This window comes from Convolutriloba macropyga, chromosome 2, assembly GCF_964194025.1.
Source record: "Convolutriloba macropyga chromosome 2, txConMacr16.3, whole genome shotgun sequence".
NCBI classification, from domain to species: domain Eukaryota; kingdom Metazoa; phylum Xenacoelomorpha; order Acoela; family Convolutidae; genus Convolutriloba; species Convolutriloba macropyga.
The window spans coordinates 1,542,859-1,555,415 of NC_134469.1; the positions used below are offsets into that span (position 1 = coordinate 1,542,859).

The 12,557-nt window shown below is 32.5% G+C and overlaps 1 protein-coding gene across 1 annotated transcript in view; it reads left to right on the top strand.

Annotated features, from left to right (window-relative positions):
* The window catches only part of LOC142335050 (3-galactosyl-N-acetylglucosaminide 4-alpha-L-fucosyltransferase FUT3-like), a 52,590-nt gene that overhangs the window by 35,208 nt on the left and 4,825 nt on the right, over positions 1-12,557 (top strand). The window contains exon 2 of the mRNA XM_075383377.1: positions 12,418-12,489. Coding sequence (XP_075239492.1) covers positions 12,418-12,489 — 72 coding nt within the window. The remainder of the gene's footprint in view (positions 1-12,417; positions 12,490-12,557) is intronic.

Sequence of the window (12,557 nt, forward strand, 5' to 3'; positions counted from 1 at the left end):
AAGACAAGGTAAAAAACAGACAAAAAAATAGAAAGAGCCTAAATAAATATAGAAATAACTTTGTATTCTTAGAAATTAATTTTATCCGAAGTCAATAGCTACAAAATGAAATAATTAAACAGATAAATTTGTACACCTTAAGGAAGCGCTTGAGATTTTTTTTCAGAATATGTCTTACGTCTACAAAACGAATGTCAAATATTGACAAAGTGAAAAAATTATTTTATTTTTTTTTTGCGAAAAACCCATGTTGAAGACAGTAAATTCATAACAAGTTCTTTAATATTATTAGATTTTGGCCACTCACACCTTCCCTTAATAACAATATTGTAATTATTGACCTGTAATTAACGAGATTAGGTAACAAACAGATAGAAAAATATAAAAAGTCGAAGTTGAAGTCAAATTTTTTTATTTTTGAAAACAGTTTGTTTTCAAAGTGGTGAAAGCCATCAGCTATTGTTTCAAGTCCGAAAATAGAATCATTTATTCCTCGGTCAAAAACCAATGATATGTGCCATTATCCAAGAAATTTCATGCGACTCAAAAGACAAAGTGAAAACGATAGTTAAAGACAAATGAAAAAAAAATTCTTCGAGAAAGGCTTCGAAGCCATTAAAAATTTATTCTATGCCTCTAAAGACTTTTATATGGTCTATTGTTAGTTATTTGGAACCCCAAAAAGGTAATATTTGAACTGTCACTAGTAAGATATTAAAACGAGAAAAATGGGCCAATGCCGAAAAATGTCAAAAACAGAAAGTCATAACTTAACGCGCAAAACCGCACGAAAGATTAAACTTTAATGCAATAGAAGTAAGAGCAAGAAGAAGCGTTTTTGTTTGATGATACTATGCTAAAAGTTGACCAAATAAAGAGAAAAATGTCGCGAAATTGAAAAAATCATTGTTCATTTAAAAATCAAGCATTTTAAAAAGTCAAAACGACCATTATTGTTCGGGTAAAGAAACTAAATAAAATAATTTGGAAGTGCTTAAGATGCCATTTGAACCTATTAACAGCGATTTTTGATTTGAATTGTTCTATTCTTTAACTAACAAAAAAAAAGATCGAATTTTTTCTTTATATTAAAAAGACCGACTGACTACAATTTGAATTTTTTTTTGGATTGTAACAGTGCAAGATTATGCCAAACCAGCCTATCTATTGTTGTTTGTCCATTGAGAACACTCAATTATTTCGAATGCTATAGATCTAGATAATTTCTTAGTTAAAAGATCAAAAATGAATGCTGCGTTTTCACAATTTTAATTCCAGACAAATCTCAACGGATGTGGAAGTAGCCCTAGCTTCCAATCTAGTCTAAGAAGATTGTGTTAGTTGATTTTGGGTGGGTAATTCCGGTAAAATTATTCAAAGTTGAGTAAAATAGTTCATTTTGTGCAATATTTGATAAAAAAAAGTCTGAATTTTGAAATATTTAGCCAAAATTTTGGCCAGCAAATTTAAATCAAAATAGTCAACAATTCTTTTTGTCCTTTGAAATAAAATCAACTGTACTACTATGAACAGTTTTTACATATATTAACAAATATGGCTAAAAATGCGAAAATTTTTTAAAAAAACAAGGCAAATTGTTCTAATATTCAAAAAAACTTAAATCACCATAAGTAGCTCTAGAAAACGGAATTAAAAAAAACTTTTTATTTCCATATTTTGCGCTAGACGGGCTTTTTAATGATACCACTTACAACTCTGTACGATGAATATATCGATTGGTCAAAATTATCTGAAAAAACAAAGACCCGTTTGAGTATATAGTTCTTCCCCTCCCCCCAAAAGAGGGTCGGACAATAATAATATCAAAAGTAAACATAATAATAATAATAATAATAATAATAATAATAATAATAATAATAATAATAATAATATTAATAACAAAAATAGTAGTAATAAAAATAATATTAAAAACAATAATAATATTAGTAATGGCAATAGTAAATTTCATCCTGGCGTCAACAACGCAAACGTCATGGAGTATATAAAAACTTTAATTGTTTTGTTTATCAAACTATTGCAAAAGAAAAGACAATATTAAACTGTCCGTTTTGAAGTGCCTTTTTTACTGGAAGTTGAATTCTAACTATGAATTTCAATGCAGGTTTTTTTGACTATTTTAGAAATTCGTGGCGAAAAAAGAATTTTGTGAAAAATAAATGAATAAAAAAAATGAAAAGAAAAAAACTTTTTAATGCGTTCTGTGTTTTAAATAAAAAAAGTTTTGACATACAACAATTTGACTAAAAATTTACTCAACGGAACATAATTTTAAAAATTTTGTGAGAAGAACTGTAGTTACCTGCTTGACGCTTGTTTTGTTTTGTCACTGAACGAAATCTCAAGCAGAGTTACTTCTGTTCCCGGAGAGAATCTTTTCATATCTTTTAGGTATAGGTAAATAAGGAAAAAATCGCCTAAAATGATCCTAGAGGTACTCCTTATAAAACTTCTGAAAGCTTTGATGGCAATTTCTGCCCCCTAACTAGTTGTTTTTGACGGTTTGGTTATAATTCAATGAGGCTTCTTGTTGGACTATTTCTGATTCCCTTATTCAGATATTTTGCTAACAAAATGCTTTGTTCAACAGTATCAAAAGTTTTTCGTTAGTCTAAGAACGTGCAGATATTTTGTTTTTAAGAGAGTAGACATTCAGTTCTGGCGACACGGCTATCAACGTGATTGCCTCAACTGCGTTTTTGTGTTTTTGAAATACAATATCTTATAATTAAAGGGATTAATTTTTCTGAAATACAATATGATGCAGTTCAAAAACATTTCCAATTATAGGTAGAGCTTTCCGAATTATAGTTAAGAGAACAATTGGATGCTAACTGTTTGCATCAAACAAATCTCCATATTTGTTTAATGATAAAAGTTCATCAATTTTGAGACAACCAAAAAAATTACTTCTAAAGCATCTATTGGTAAGTTCACTTAAAAATTTACTCAAGGATGAGGATTGTTTAAAAGACATTATTCAGATAAAAAAGACGATATTAAAACCTTATCCTATGCCTCTAAAGACGATATTAAAACATTATTCTATGCTTTTAAAGATTTTTCTATGTTCTATTGTTCCTTATTTTGAACCCCGAAAAATCAATATAAGAACTGTCATGTATAACACAATCGGATAAAACGAGGATAAAACGTGAAAAATGGGCCAACGCCTAAAAAATATGAGAAATCTAGTAGTATCAAAGAAAACCAGAAAACCATAATTTAACGCTTAAAACCGCACGAAAGAATAATTTTTTTCAATAGAAGGAACAGCAAGAAGAAAGCCTTTTTTCTTTTGTGACACTAAGCTGCAAGTTGACCAAATAAAGAGAAAATAGTCATTGCTTATATAAAAGTCAAACACTTATAAAAGTCAGAACGACCATAATTGTTCAGGTGAAGAAACTAGATAAAGTAATTTGGAACTGCTTAGGAAGCCATTTGAGCCTATCAACAGTGAGCTTTGATTTGAATTGTTCTGTTCTATAATTAACAAAGGAAAGTTCGATTTTTTTTCTTTAAATTGGAAAGACCGACTGACTACAATCCGACTTTTTTCTGGATTGTAACAGTGCAAGAAAAACTGTAGCTGCCTGCTTGACGCTTGTTTTGTTTTGTCAGTGAGCGAACTCTCAAGCAGAGTTATTTCTGTTCCCGGAGAGAATCTTTTCATATCTTTTAGAGTTAGGTAAATAAGGAAAGAAAAATCGCCTAAATATGATCCTTGAGGTACTGCGTACATTACTTCTGATAGCTTTGATGGCACTTTCTGCTGCCCCTAACGAGCTGTTTTTGACCGTTTGAATATAATTCAATGAGACTTCTTGTTGGACTATTTCTGATTCCCTAATTCAGATGTTTTGCTAACAAAATGCTTTGTTCAACAGTATCAAAAGCTTTTAGTTAGTCTGAGAACGTGCAGATATATTAGATATATTATTTTCAAGAGAGTAGACATTCAATTTTGGCGGACACGGCTATCAACGTGATTGCCTCAACTGCGTTTTTGTGTTTTTGAAATACAATATCTTATAGTTAAAGGGATTAATTTTTCTGAAATACATTATGATGCAGTTCAAAATCATTCCCAATTATAGGTAGAGCTTTCCGAATTATAGTTAAGAGAACAATTGGATGCTAACTGTTTGCATCAAACAAGTCTCCATATTTGTTTAATGATAAAAGTTCATCAATTTTGAGACAACCAAAAAAATTACTTGTAAAGCATTTATTAGTAAGTTCACTTAAAAATTTAATCAAGGATAAGGATTGTTTAAAAGACATTATTCAGATAACAAAGACGATATTAAAACATTATCCTATGCCTCTAAAGACGATATTAATACATTATTCTATGCTTTTAAAGATTTTTCTATGTTCTATTGTTCTTATTTTGAACCCCAAAAAATCAATAAAAGAACTGTCAATCATAATACAATCGGATAAAACGAGGATAAAACGTGAAAAATGGGCCAACGCCTAAAAAATACGAGAAATATAGTAGTATCAACGCCAGAAAACCATAATTTAACGCATAAAACCGCACGAAAGAATAAATTTTTTTCAATAGAACAAACAGCAAGAAGAAAGCCTTTTTTCTTTTGTGACACTAAGCTGCAAGTTGACCAAATAAAGAGAAAATAGTCATTGCTTATATAAAAGTCAAACACTTTTAAAAGTCAGAACGACCATAATTGTTCAGGTGAAGAAACTAGATAAAGTAATTTGGAACTGCTTAGGAAGCCATTTGAGCCTATCAACAGTGAGCTTTGACCGACTGACTACAATCCGACTTTTTTCTGGATTGTAACAGTGGAAGAAAAACTGTAGTTGCCTGCTTGACGCTTGTTTTGTTTTGTCACTGAACGAAATCTCAAGCAGAGTTACTTCTGTTCCCGGAGAGAATCTTTTCATATTTTTTAGGTTTAGGTAAATAAGGAAAAAAAATCGCCTAAAATGATCCTTGAGGTACTCCGTATAAAACTTCTGATAGCTTTGATGGCAATTTCTGTCTCCTAACTAATTGTTTTTGATCGTTTGGTTATAATTCAATGAGACTTCTTGTTGGACTATTTCTGATTCCCTAATTCAGATATTTTGCTAACAAAATGCTTTGTTCAACAGTATCAAAAGCTTTTCGTCAGTCTAAGAACGTGCAGATATATTGTTTTCAAGAGAGTAGACATCCAATTCTGGCGGACACGGCTATTTAACGTGATTGCCTCAACTGCGTTTTTGTGTTTTTGAAATACAATACCTTTTAATTAAAGGGATTAATTTTTCTGAGATACATTATGATGCAGTTCAAAAACATTTCCAATCATAGGTAGAGCTTTCCGAATTATAGTTAAGAGAACAATTGGACGCTAACTGTTTGCATCAAACAAGTCTCCATATTTGTTTAATGATAAAAGTTCATCAATTTTGAGAAAACCAAAAAAATTACTTATAAAGCAATTTTTAGTAAGTTCACTTAAAAATTTACTCAAGGATAAGGATTGTTTGAAAGACATTATTCAGATAAAAAAAGACTATATTAAAACATTATACTATGCCTCTAAAGACGATATTAAAACATTATTCTATGCTTTTAAAGATTTTTCTATGTTCTATTGTTCTTATTTTGAACCCCAAAAAATCAATAAAAGAACTGTCAATTATAATACAATCGGATAAAACGAGGATAAAACGTGAAAAATGGGCCAACGCCTAAAAAATATGAGAAGTATAGTAGTATCAACGCCAGAAAACCATAATTTAACGCATAAAACCGCACGAAAGAATAAATTTTTTTCAATAGAACAAACAGCAAGAAGAAAGCCTTTTTTCTTTTGTGACACTAAGCTGCAAGTTGACCAAATAAAGAGAAAATAGTCATTGCTTATATAAAAGTCAAACACTTTTAAAAGTCAGAACGACCATAATTGTTCAGGTGAAGAAACTAGATAAAGTAATTTGGAACTGCTTAGGAAGCCATTTGAGCCTATCAACAGTGAGCTTTGATTTGAATTGTTCTGTTCTATAATTAACAAAGGAAAGATCGAATTTTTCTTTAAATTGGAAAGACCGACTGACTACAATCCGACTTTTTTCTGGATTGTAACAGTGGAAGAAAAACTGTAGTTGCCTGCTTGACATTTGTTTTTTTTTGTCACTGAACGAAATCTCAAGCAGAGTTACTTCTGTTCCCGGAGAGAATCTTTTCATATTTTTTAGGTTTAGGTAAATAAGGAAAAAAAATCGCCTAAAATGATCCTTGAGGTACTCCGTATAAAACTTCTGATAGCTTTGATGGCAATTTCTGTCTCCTAACTATTTGTTTTTGACCGTTTGGTTATAATTCAATGAGACTTCTTGTTGGACTATTTGTGATTCCCTAATTCAGATATTTTGCTAACAAAATGCTTTTTTCAACAGTATCAAAAGCTTTTCGTCAGTCTAAGAACGTGCAGATATATTGTTTTCAAGAGAGTAGACATCCAATTCTGGCGGACACGGCTATCAACGTGATTGCCTCAACTGCGTTTTTGTGTTTTTGAAATACAATATCTTATAATTAAAGGGATTAATTTTTCTGAAATACATTATGATGCAGTTCAAAAACATTTCCAATTATAGGTAGAGCTTTCCGAAGAGAACAATTGGACGCTAACTGTTTGCATCAAACAAATCTCCATATTTGTTTAATGATAAAAGTTTATCAATTTTGAGACAACCAAGAAAAAATTACTTGGTAAAATATTTATTAAGAAGTTCACTTGAAATTTTATTCAAGGATAAGGCTTGTTTAAAAGACTAATTTGATATTCATATTGTCTTTGCTGTTTTTTTACTTCGATTACATTATTGTCGTAATAACATCAATTTATTCATTTTCAGGAGAAACATCGAACATTAGTTTTGGCCACCCGAGTTTTACAGTCAAAACAACAGAATAATGATCTGAAATGGATGTTCGGCGCAAAAGAAAATTTGTACCTTTGAAATATCTAAGTCCAATTTAGAGGTTTCTGTTTCCAATGCAACAGTGCCCTCATCAGCGAATGCAAGATAATTGTCAATAGTAATTTTGTAAAATTGCTGTGTTTTTTACCATTTTGTTTTGAAAAGTTAATATTTGACTCCCTGCAGACAAACTTCGTTGTTAGGTGCCAAAATTAAAAAGAAGGCATTGTTCAATACGATGTAAAATGCCTTTTTGACAGCATTCTGCATTCTACAAGCTTGTCGTGTACATTGGAATAAAATTACTGAAACTTAATTTAACTTCTTTTGCTTGTACGTTGCTGCACTGACAATAGTCTAGAATTCCCGGTTTTATGTTTTGCCTAAGGATAACGATTCCAACTCCACTGCCTCTTTTCTTTCTGCTTAAATGGAAAATGGGCAGATAATCAACTAAGCAAAGAGGCTATGCTTTGTGAAATACTTTTTGCCAAACCTCAGATAGATAGATAGACTTCGGTTTTTCCTCCAGACTCTCAATTATTGCTTGTAATTCAACTATTTTTTTGTTTTTTCCACTTTTATACTTTGTGATGTTAGCTCCGTCAAAGCTGAGGTCCACTTTTCAATTTGCCGAGTGCATTGAATGCTATAGCGTGACTCCTAAATTTGAAATAATCGGACGTTTCAAAAAATAATGTCCACATTGCTCTTTAATATATTCCTGGCGTTTTCGAACGTTCGATTATTTCAACTTTATGGGACAAAGTTTTTCAAGATAATAAATATTATGACACAGTTGTTATCGCCACCGAGAACTTATCAAATTCCGAGTCGAAGGCGAGGTGTTATAATAACTTCGAGGGCGATAACAACCGTGTGGTAACTCTTTTAACCACCAGCTGTTGCGATCATGTTTGTTTTTTAGACTACAAGTTTATCAAACTGTTTTCATCTTTAGACTACGAATTTATTACGACTCTTTTATTGCCACTGCTTACAGAGTAACAGTGTAATAAAAGAGTGTAATAAGATCTTAACAGTGTAATAAAAAGAGTGTAAAAGAGTGTAATAAGATCGTAGTTTAATGCTGAAAGGTTTTTCCAGTGTCGATCGGGCACAAAATTTATTACACTGTCATATTACTCGACTAATATTATCGTAACAGTTGTTGACTAATGAATATTGCCACACGGTTGTTATCACCACCGAAAAGTTATCAAACTCCCAGGCGAAGCCGAGATGTTATGATAACTTCGAGGTCGATAACAACCGGGTGGTAATTTATCAATCGAGCCCTGTTGCGATCATTTCAAAATTTAACGCCGTCAAAATGAGTGACTCTTTTTTGAGCGAGAGTTTGCTGCGTAATTTTTTATGGGTGTGTAAACTGTGGAATAAATGGCTCAAAACTGCATCTGATTAAACACTTTTGAAAGTATCTTGGGATAGCATTTTTGATACTTTTCCAGGAGCCTCAAATAAGTATTTGAAAATGTTCATTAGTGAAGTCAAAAACCAGCAATGCTGAGGATTTTTCACCATGAACTTTAAATCACATTGCAGCAACAATTCAAATGTATTTGAAGGACCAATCAAAAAGAAAAAAATTCAATTGCTTTCTTATTCTTGTCAAATTTTTGAGAAACTCATTGTTGTTTTTGAAGGGGGGATGGGTGGGTGGTGATTGAAAGAGGTTGGAGCAAAAGGGGGGAAGTTTGTGAAATCTCAAATTATGACTGGTCCCCACACAATGAACTTCAGGGGGTGCAATTCTCACTGTGAAAAACCTCAAATAAATTGGAACTTTTCAAAGTTTTTCAACTAGCACTTGAGAAGTGGACGAAAAACTTATCCGCTGGGGATTTTAATGGCCCCCACGACAAGCTGCTTTTGGGATATTGTTTTTCTGGCAGCATAAAACAATGAAAGAGTTTTTTGCATTTGTAATTGAGCTCGGTAAAAAAAGGTGCATTTTCAGAAGCTGAAACCAATTGGACAAATTAAACACGAACAACTGTTGTTCTTTATGATTAGTTTGTCCAATTGTTTTCTCTTTTTGTAACTGCTCTTTTTGAGTTATTTGGACGGATTATGTACAAACAACTGTTGTTTTTTGTGCGTAATGTTTTTTATTTTATACAAAACTGCCAGAGCTCACCACAGAATTTTTTCCCTAGTTTTGTCGAAAAAAAATTATTTGTCGGTGAGCAAAGATATGGAGAATGATTAATGGTAGCAAAAAATTCTAGGTAAAAACTCTTTTCAACAGCTAATATGGACAGTGTATTATTTGGTATTATTTGGTAAATATTTGGTGTTATGGACAGTGTATTATTGTTTTTTTAGACTACAAGTTTTCAAACTGTTTTCATCATTAGACTACGAATTTATTACGACTCTTTTATTGCCACTGCTTACTGAGTAACAGTGTAATAAAAGAGTGTAATAAGATCTTAACAGTGTAATAAAAAGAGTGTAAAAGAGTGTAATAAGATCGTAGTTTAATGCTGAAAGGTTTTTCCAGTGTCGATCGGGCACAAAATTTATTACACTGTCATATTACTCAACTAATATTATCGTAACAGTTGTTGACTAATGAATAATGCCACACGGTTGTTATCACCGCCGAAAAGTTATCAAACTCCCAGGCGAAGCCGAGATGTTATGATAACTTCGAGGTCGATAACAACCGGGTGGTAACTTATCAATCGAGCCCTGTTGCGATCATTTCAAAATTTAACGCCGTCAAAATGAGTGACTCTTTTTTGAGCGAGAGTTTGCTGCGCAATTTTTTATGGGTGTGTAAACTGTGCAATAAATGGCTCGAAACTGCATCTGATTAAACACTTTTGAAAGTATCTTGGGATAGCATTTTTGATACTTTTCCAGGAGCCTCAAATAAGTATTTGAAAATGTTCATTAGTGAAGTCAAAAACCAGCAATGCTGAGGATTTTTCACCATGAACTTTAAATCACATTGCAGCAACAATTCAAATGTATTTGAAGGACCAATCAAAAAGAAAAAAATTCAATTGCTTTCTTATTCTTGTCAAATTTTTGAGAAACTCATTGTTGTTTTTGAAGGGGGGATGGGTGGGTGGTGATTGAAAGAGGTTGGAGCAAAAGGGGGGAAGTTTGTGAAATCTCAAATTATGACTGGTCCCCACACAATGAACTTCAGGGGGTGCAATTCTCACTCTGAAAACCTCAAATAGATTGGTACTTTTCAAAGTTTTTCAACTAGCACTTGGGAAGCGGACGAAAAACTTATCCGCTGGGAATTCTAATGGCCCCCACGACAAGCTGTTTTTGGGATATTGTTTTTCTGGCAGCATAAAACAATGAAAGAGTTTTTTGCATTTGTAATTGAGCTCGGTAAAAAAAGGTGCATTTTCAGAAGCTGAAACCAATTGGACAAATTAAACACGAACAACTGTTGTTCTTTATGATTAGTTTGTCCAATTGTTTTCTACTTTTGTAACTGCTCTTTTTGAGTTATTTGGACGGATTATGTACAAACAACTGTTGTTTTTTGTGCGTAATGTTTTTTATTTTGTACAAAACTGCCAGAGCTCACCACAGAATTTTTTCCCTAGTTTTGTCGAAAAATAAATTATTTGTCGGTGAGCAAAGATATGGAGAAAGATTAATGGTAGCAAAAAAATTCTAGGTAAAAACTCTTTTCAACAGCTAATATGGACAGTGTATTATTTGGTATTATTTGGTAAATATTTGGTGTTATGGACAGTGTATTATTGTTTTTTTAGACTACAAGTTTATCAAACTGTTTTCATCTTTAGACTACGAATTTATTACGACTCTTTTATTGCCACTGCTTACAGAGTAACAGTGTAATAAAAGAGTGTAATAAGATCTTAACAGTGTAATAAAAAGAGTGTAAAAGAGTGTAATAAGATCGTAGTTTAATGCTGAAAGGTTTTTCCAGTGTCGATCGGGCACAAAATTTATTACACTGTCATATTACTCAACTAATATTATCGTAACAGTTGTTGACTAATGAATATTGCCACACGGTTGTTATCACCACCGAAAAGTTATCAAACTCCCAGGCGAAGCCGAGATGTTATGATAACTTCGAGGTCGATAATAACCGGGTGGTAATTTATCAATCGAGCCCTGTTGCGATCATTTCAAAATTTAACGCCGTCAAAATGAGTGACTCTTTTTTGAGCGAGAGTTTGCTGCGTAATTTTTTATGGGTGTGTAAACTGTGGAATAAATGGCTCGAAACTGCATCTGATTAAACACTTTTGAAAGTATCTTGGGATAGCATTTCTGATACTTTTCCAGGAGCCTCAAATAAGTATTTGAAAATGTTCATTAGTGAAGTCAAAAACCAGCAATGCTGAGGATTTTTCACCATGAACTTTAAATCACATTGCAGCAACAATTCAAATGTATTTGAAGGACCAATCAAAAAGAAAAAAATTCAATTGCTTTCTTATTCTTGTCAAATTTTTGAGAAACTCATTGTTGTTTTTGAAGGGGGGATGGGTGGGTGGTGATTGAAAGAGGTTGGAGCAAAAGGGGGGAAGTTTGTGAAATCTCAAATTATGACTGGTCCCCACACAATGAACTTCAGGGGGTGCAATTCTCACTGTGAAAAACCTCAAATAAATTGGAACTTTTCAAAATTTTTCAACTAGCACTTGAGAAGTGGACGAAAAACTTATCCGCTGGGGATTTTAATGGCCCCCACGACAAGCTGCTTTTGGGATATTGTTTTGCTGGCAGCATAAAACAATGAAAGAGTTTTTTGCATTTGTAATTGAGCTCGGTAAAAAAGGTGCATTTTCAGAAGCTGAAACCAATTGGACAAATTAAATACGAACAACTGTTGTTCTTTATGATTAGTTTGTCCAATTGTTTTCTACTTTTGTAACTGCTCTTTTTGAGTTATTTGGACGGATTATGTACAAACAACTGTTGTTTTTTGTGCGTAATGTTTTTTTATTTTGTACAAAACTGCCAGAGCTCACCAAAGAATTTTTTCCCTAGTTTTGTCGAAAAAAAAATTATTTGTCGTTGAGCATAGATATGGAGAAAGATTAATGGTAGCAAAAAATTCTAGGTAAAAACTCTTTTCAACAGCTAATATGGACAGTGTATTATTTGGTATTATTTGGTAAATATTTGGTGTTATGGACAGTGTATTATTGTTTTTTTAGACTACAAGTTTATCAAACTGATTCCATCATTAGACTACGAGTTTATCAACACTCTTTTATCGTCACTGTTTACTTAGTAACAGTGGCAATAAAAGAGTGTGATGAACTCGTAGTCTAATGCTGATATTTTTTTAACCAGTGTCGATCGGGCATTAAAATTTATTACACTGGCAGTTTATTTAACTGCTGTTATCGCAACAGGTGTTGATTAAAATCGTTGCCTTCAACAGTACTTTTAATTATTCATTCTGTGTTTCAGGCCAACGACTAAGAGGGCGCCAGTACTAGAGGAGGGATACAGCAATCCTGCCGTTCCCGTGCTGTCACCTGGGTTAGTATACCAGAATAATATTCCCTCGTCCGTAAATAATGTACGGATGACTCAAACTTATAGGAGAA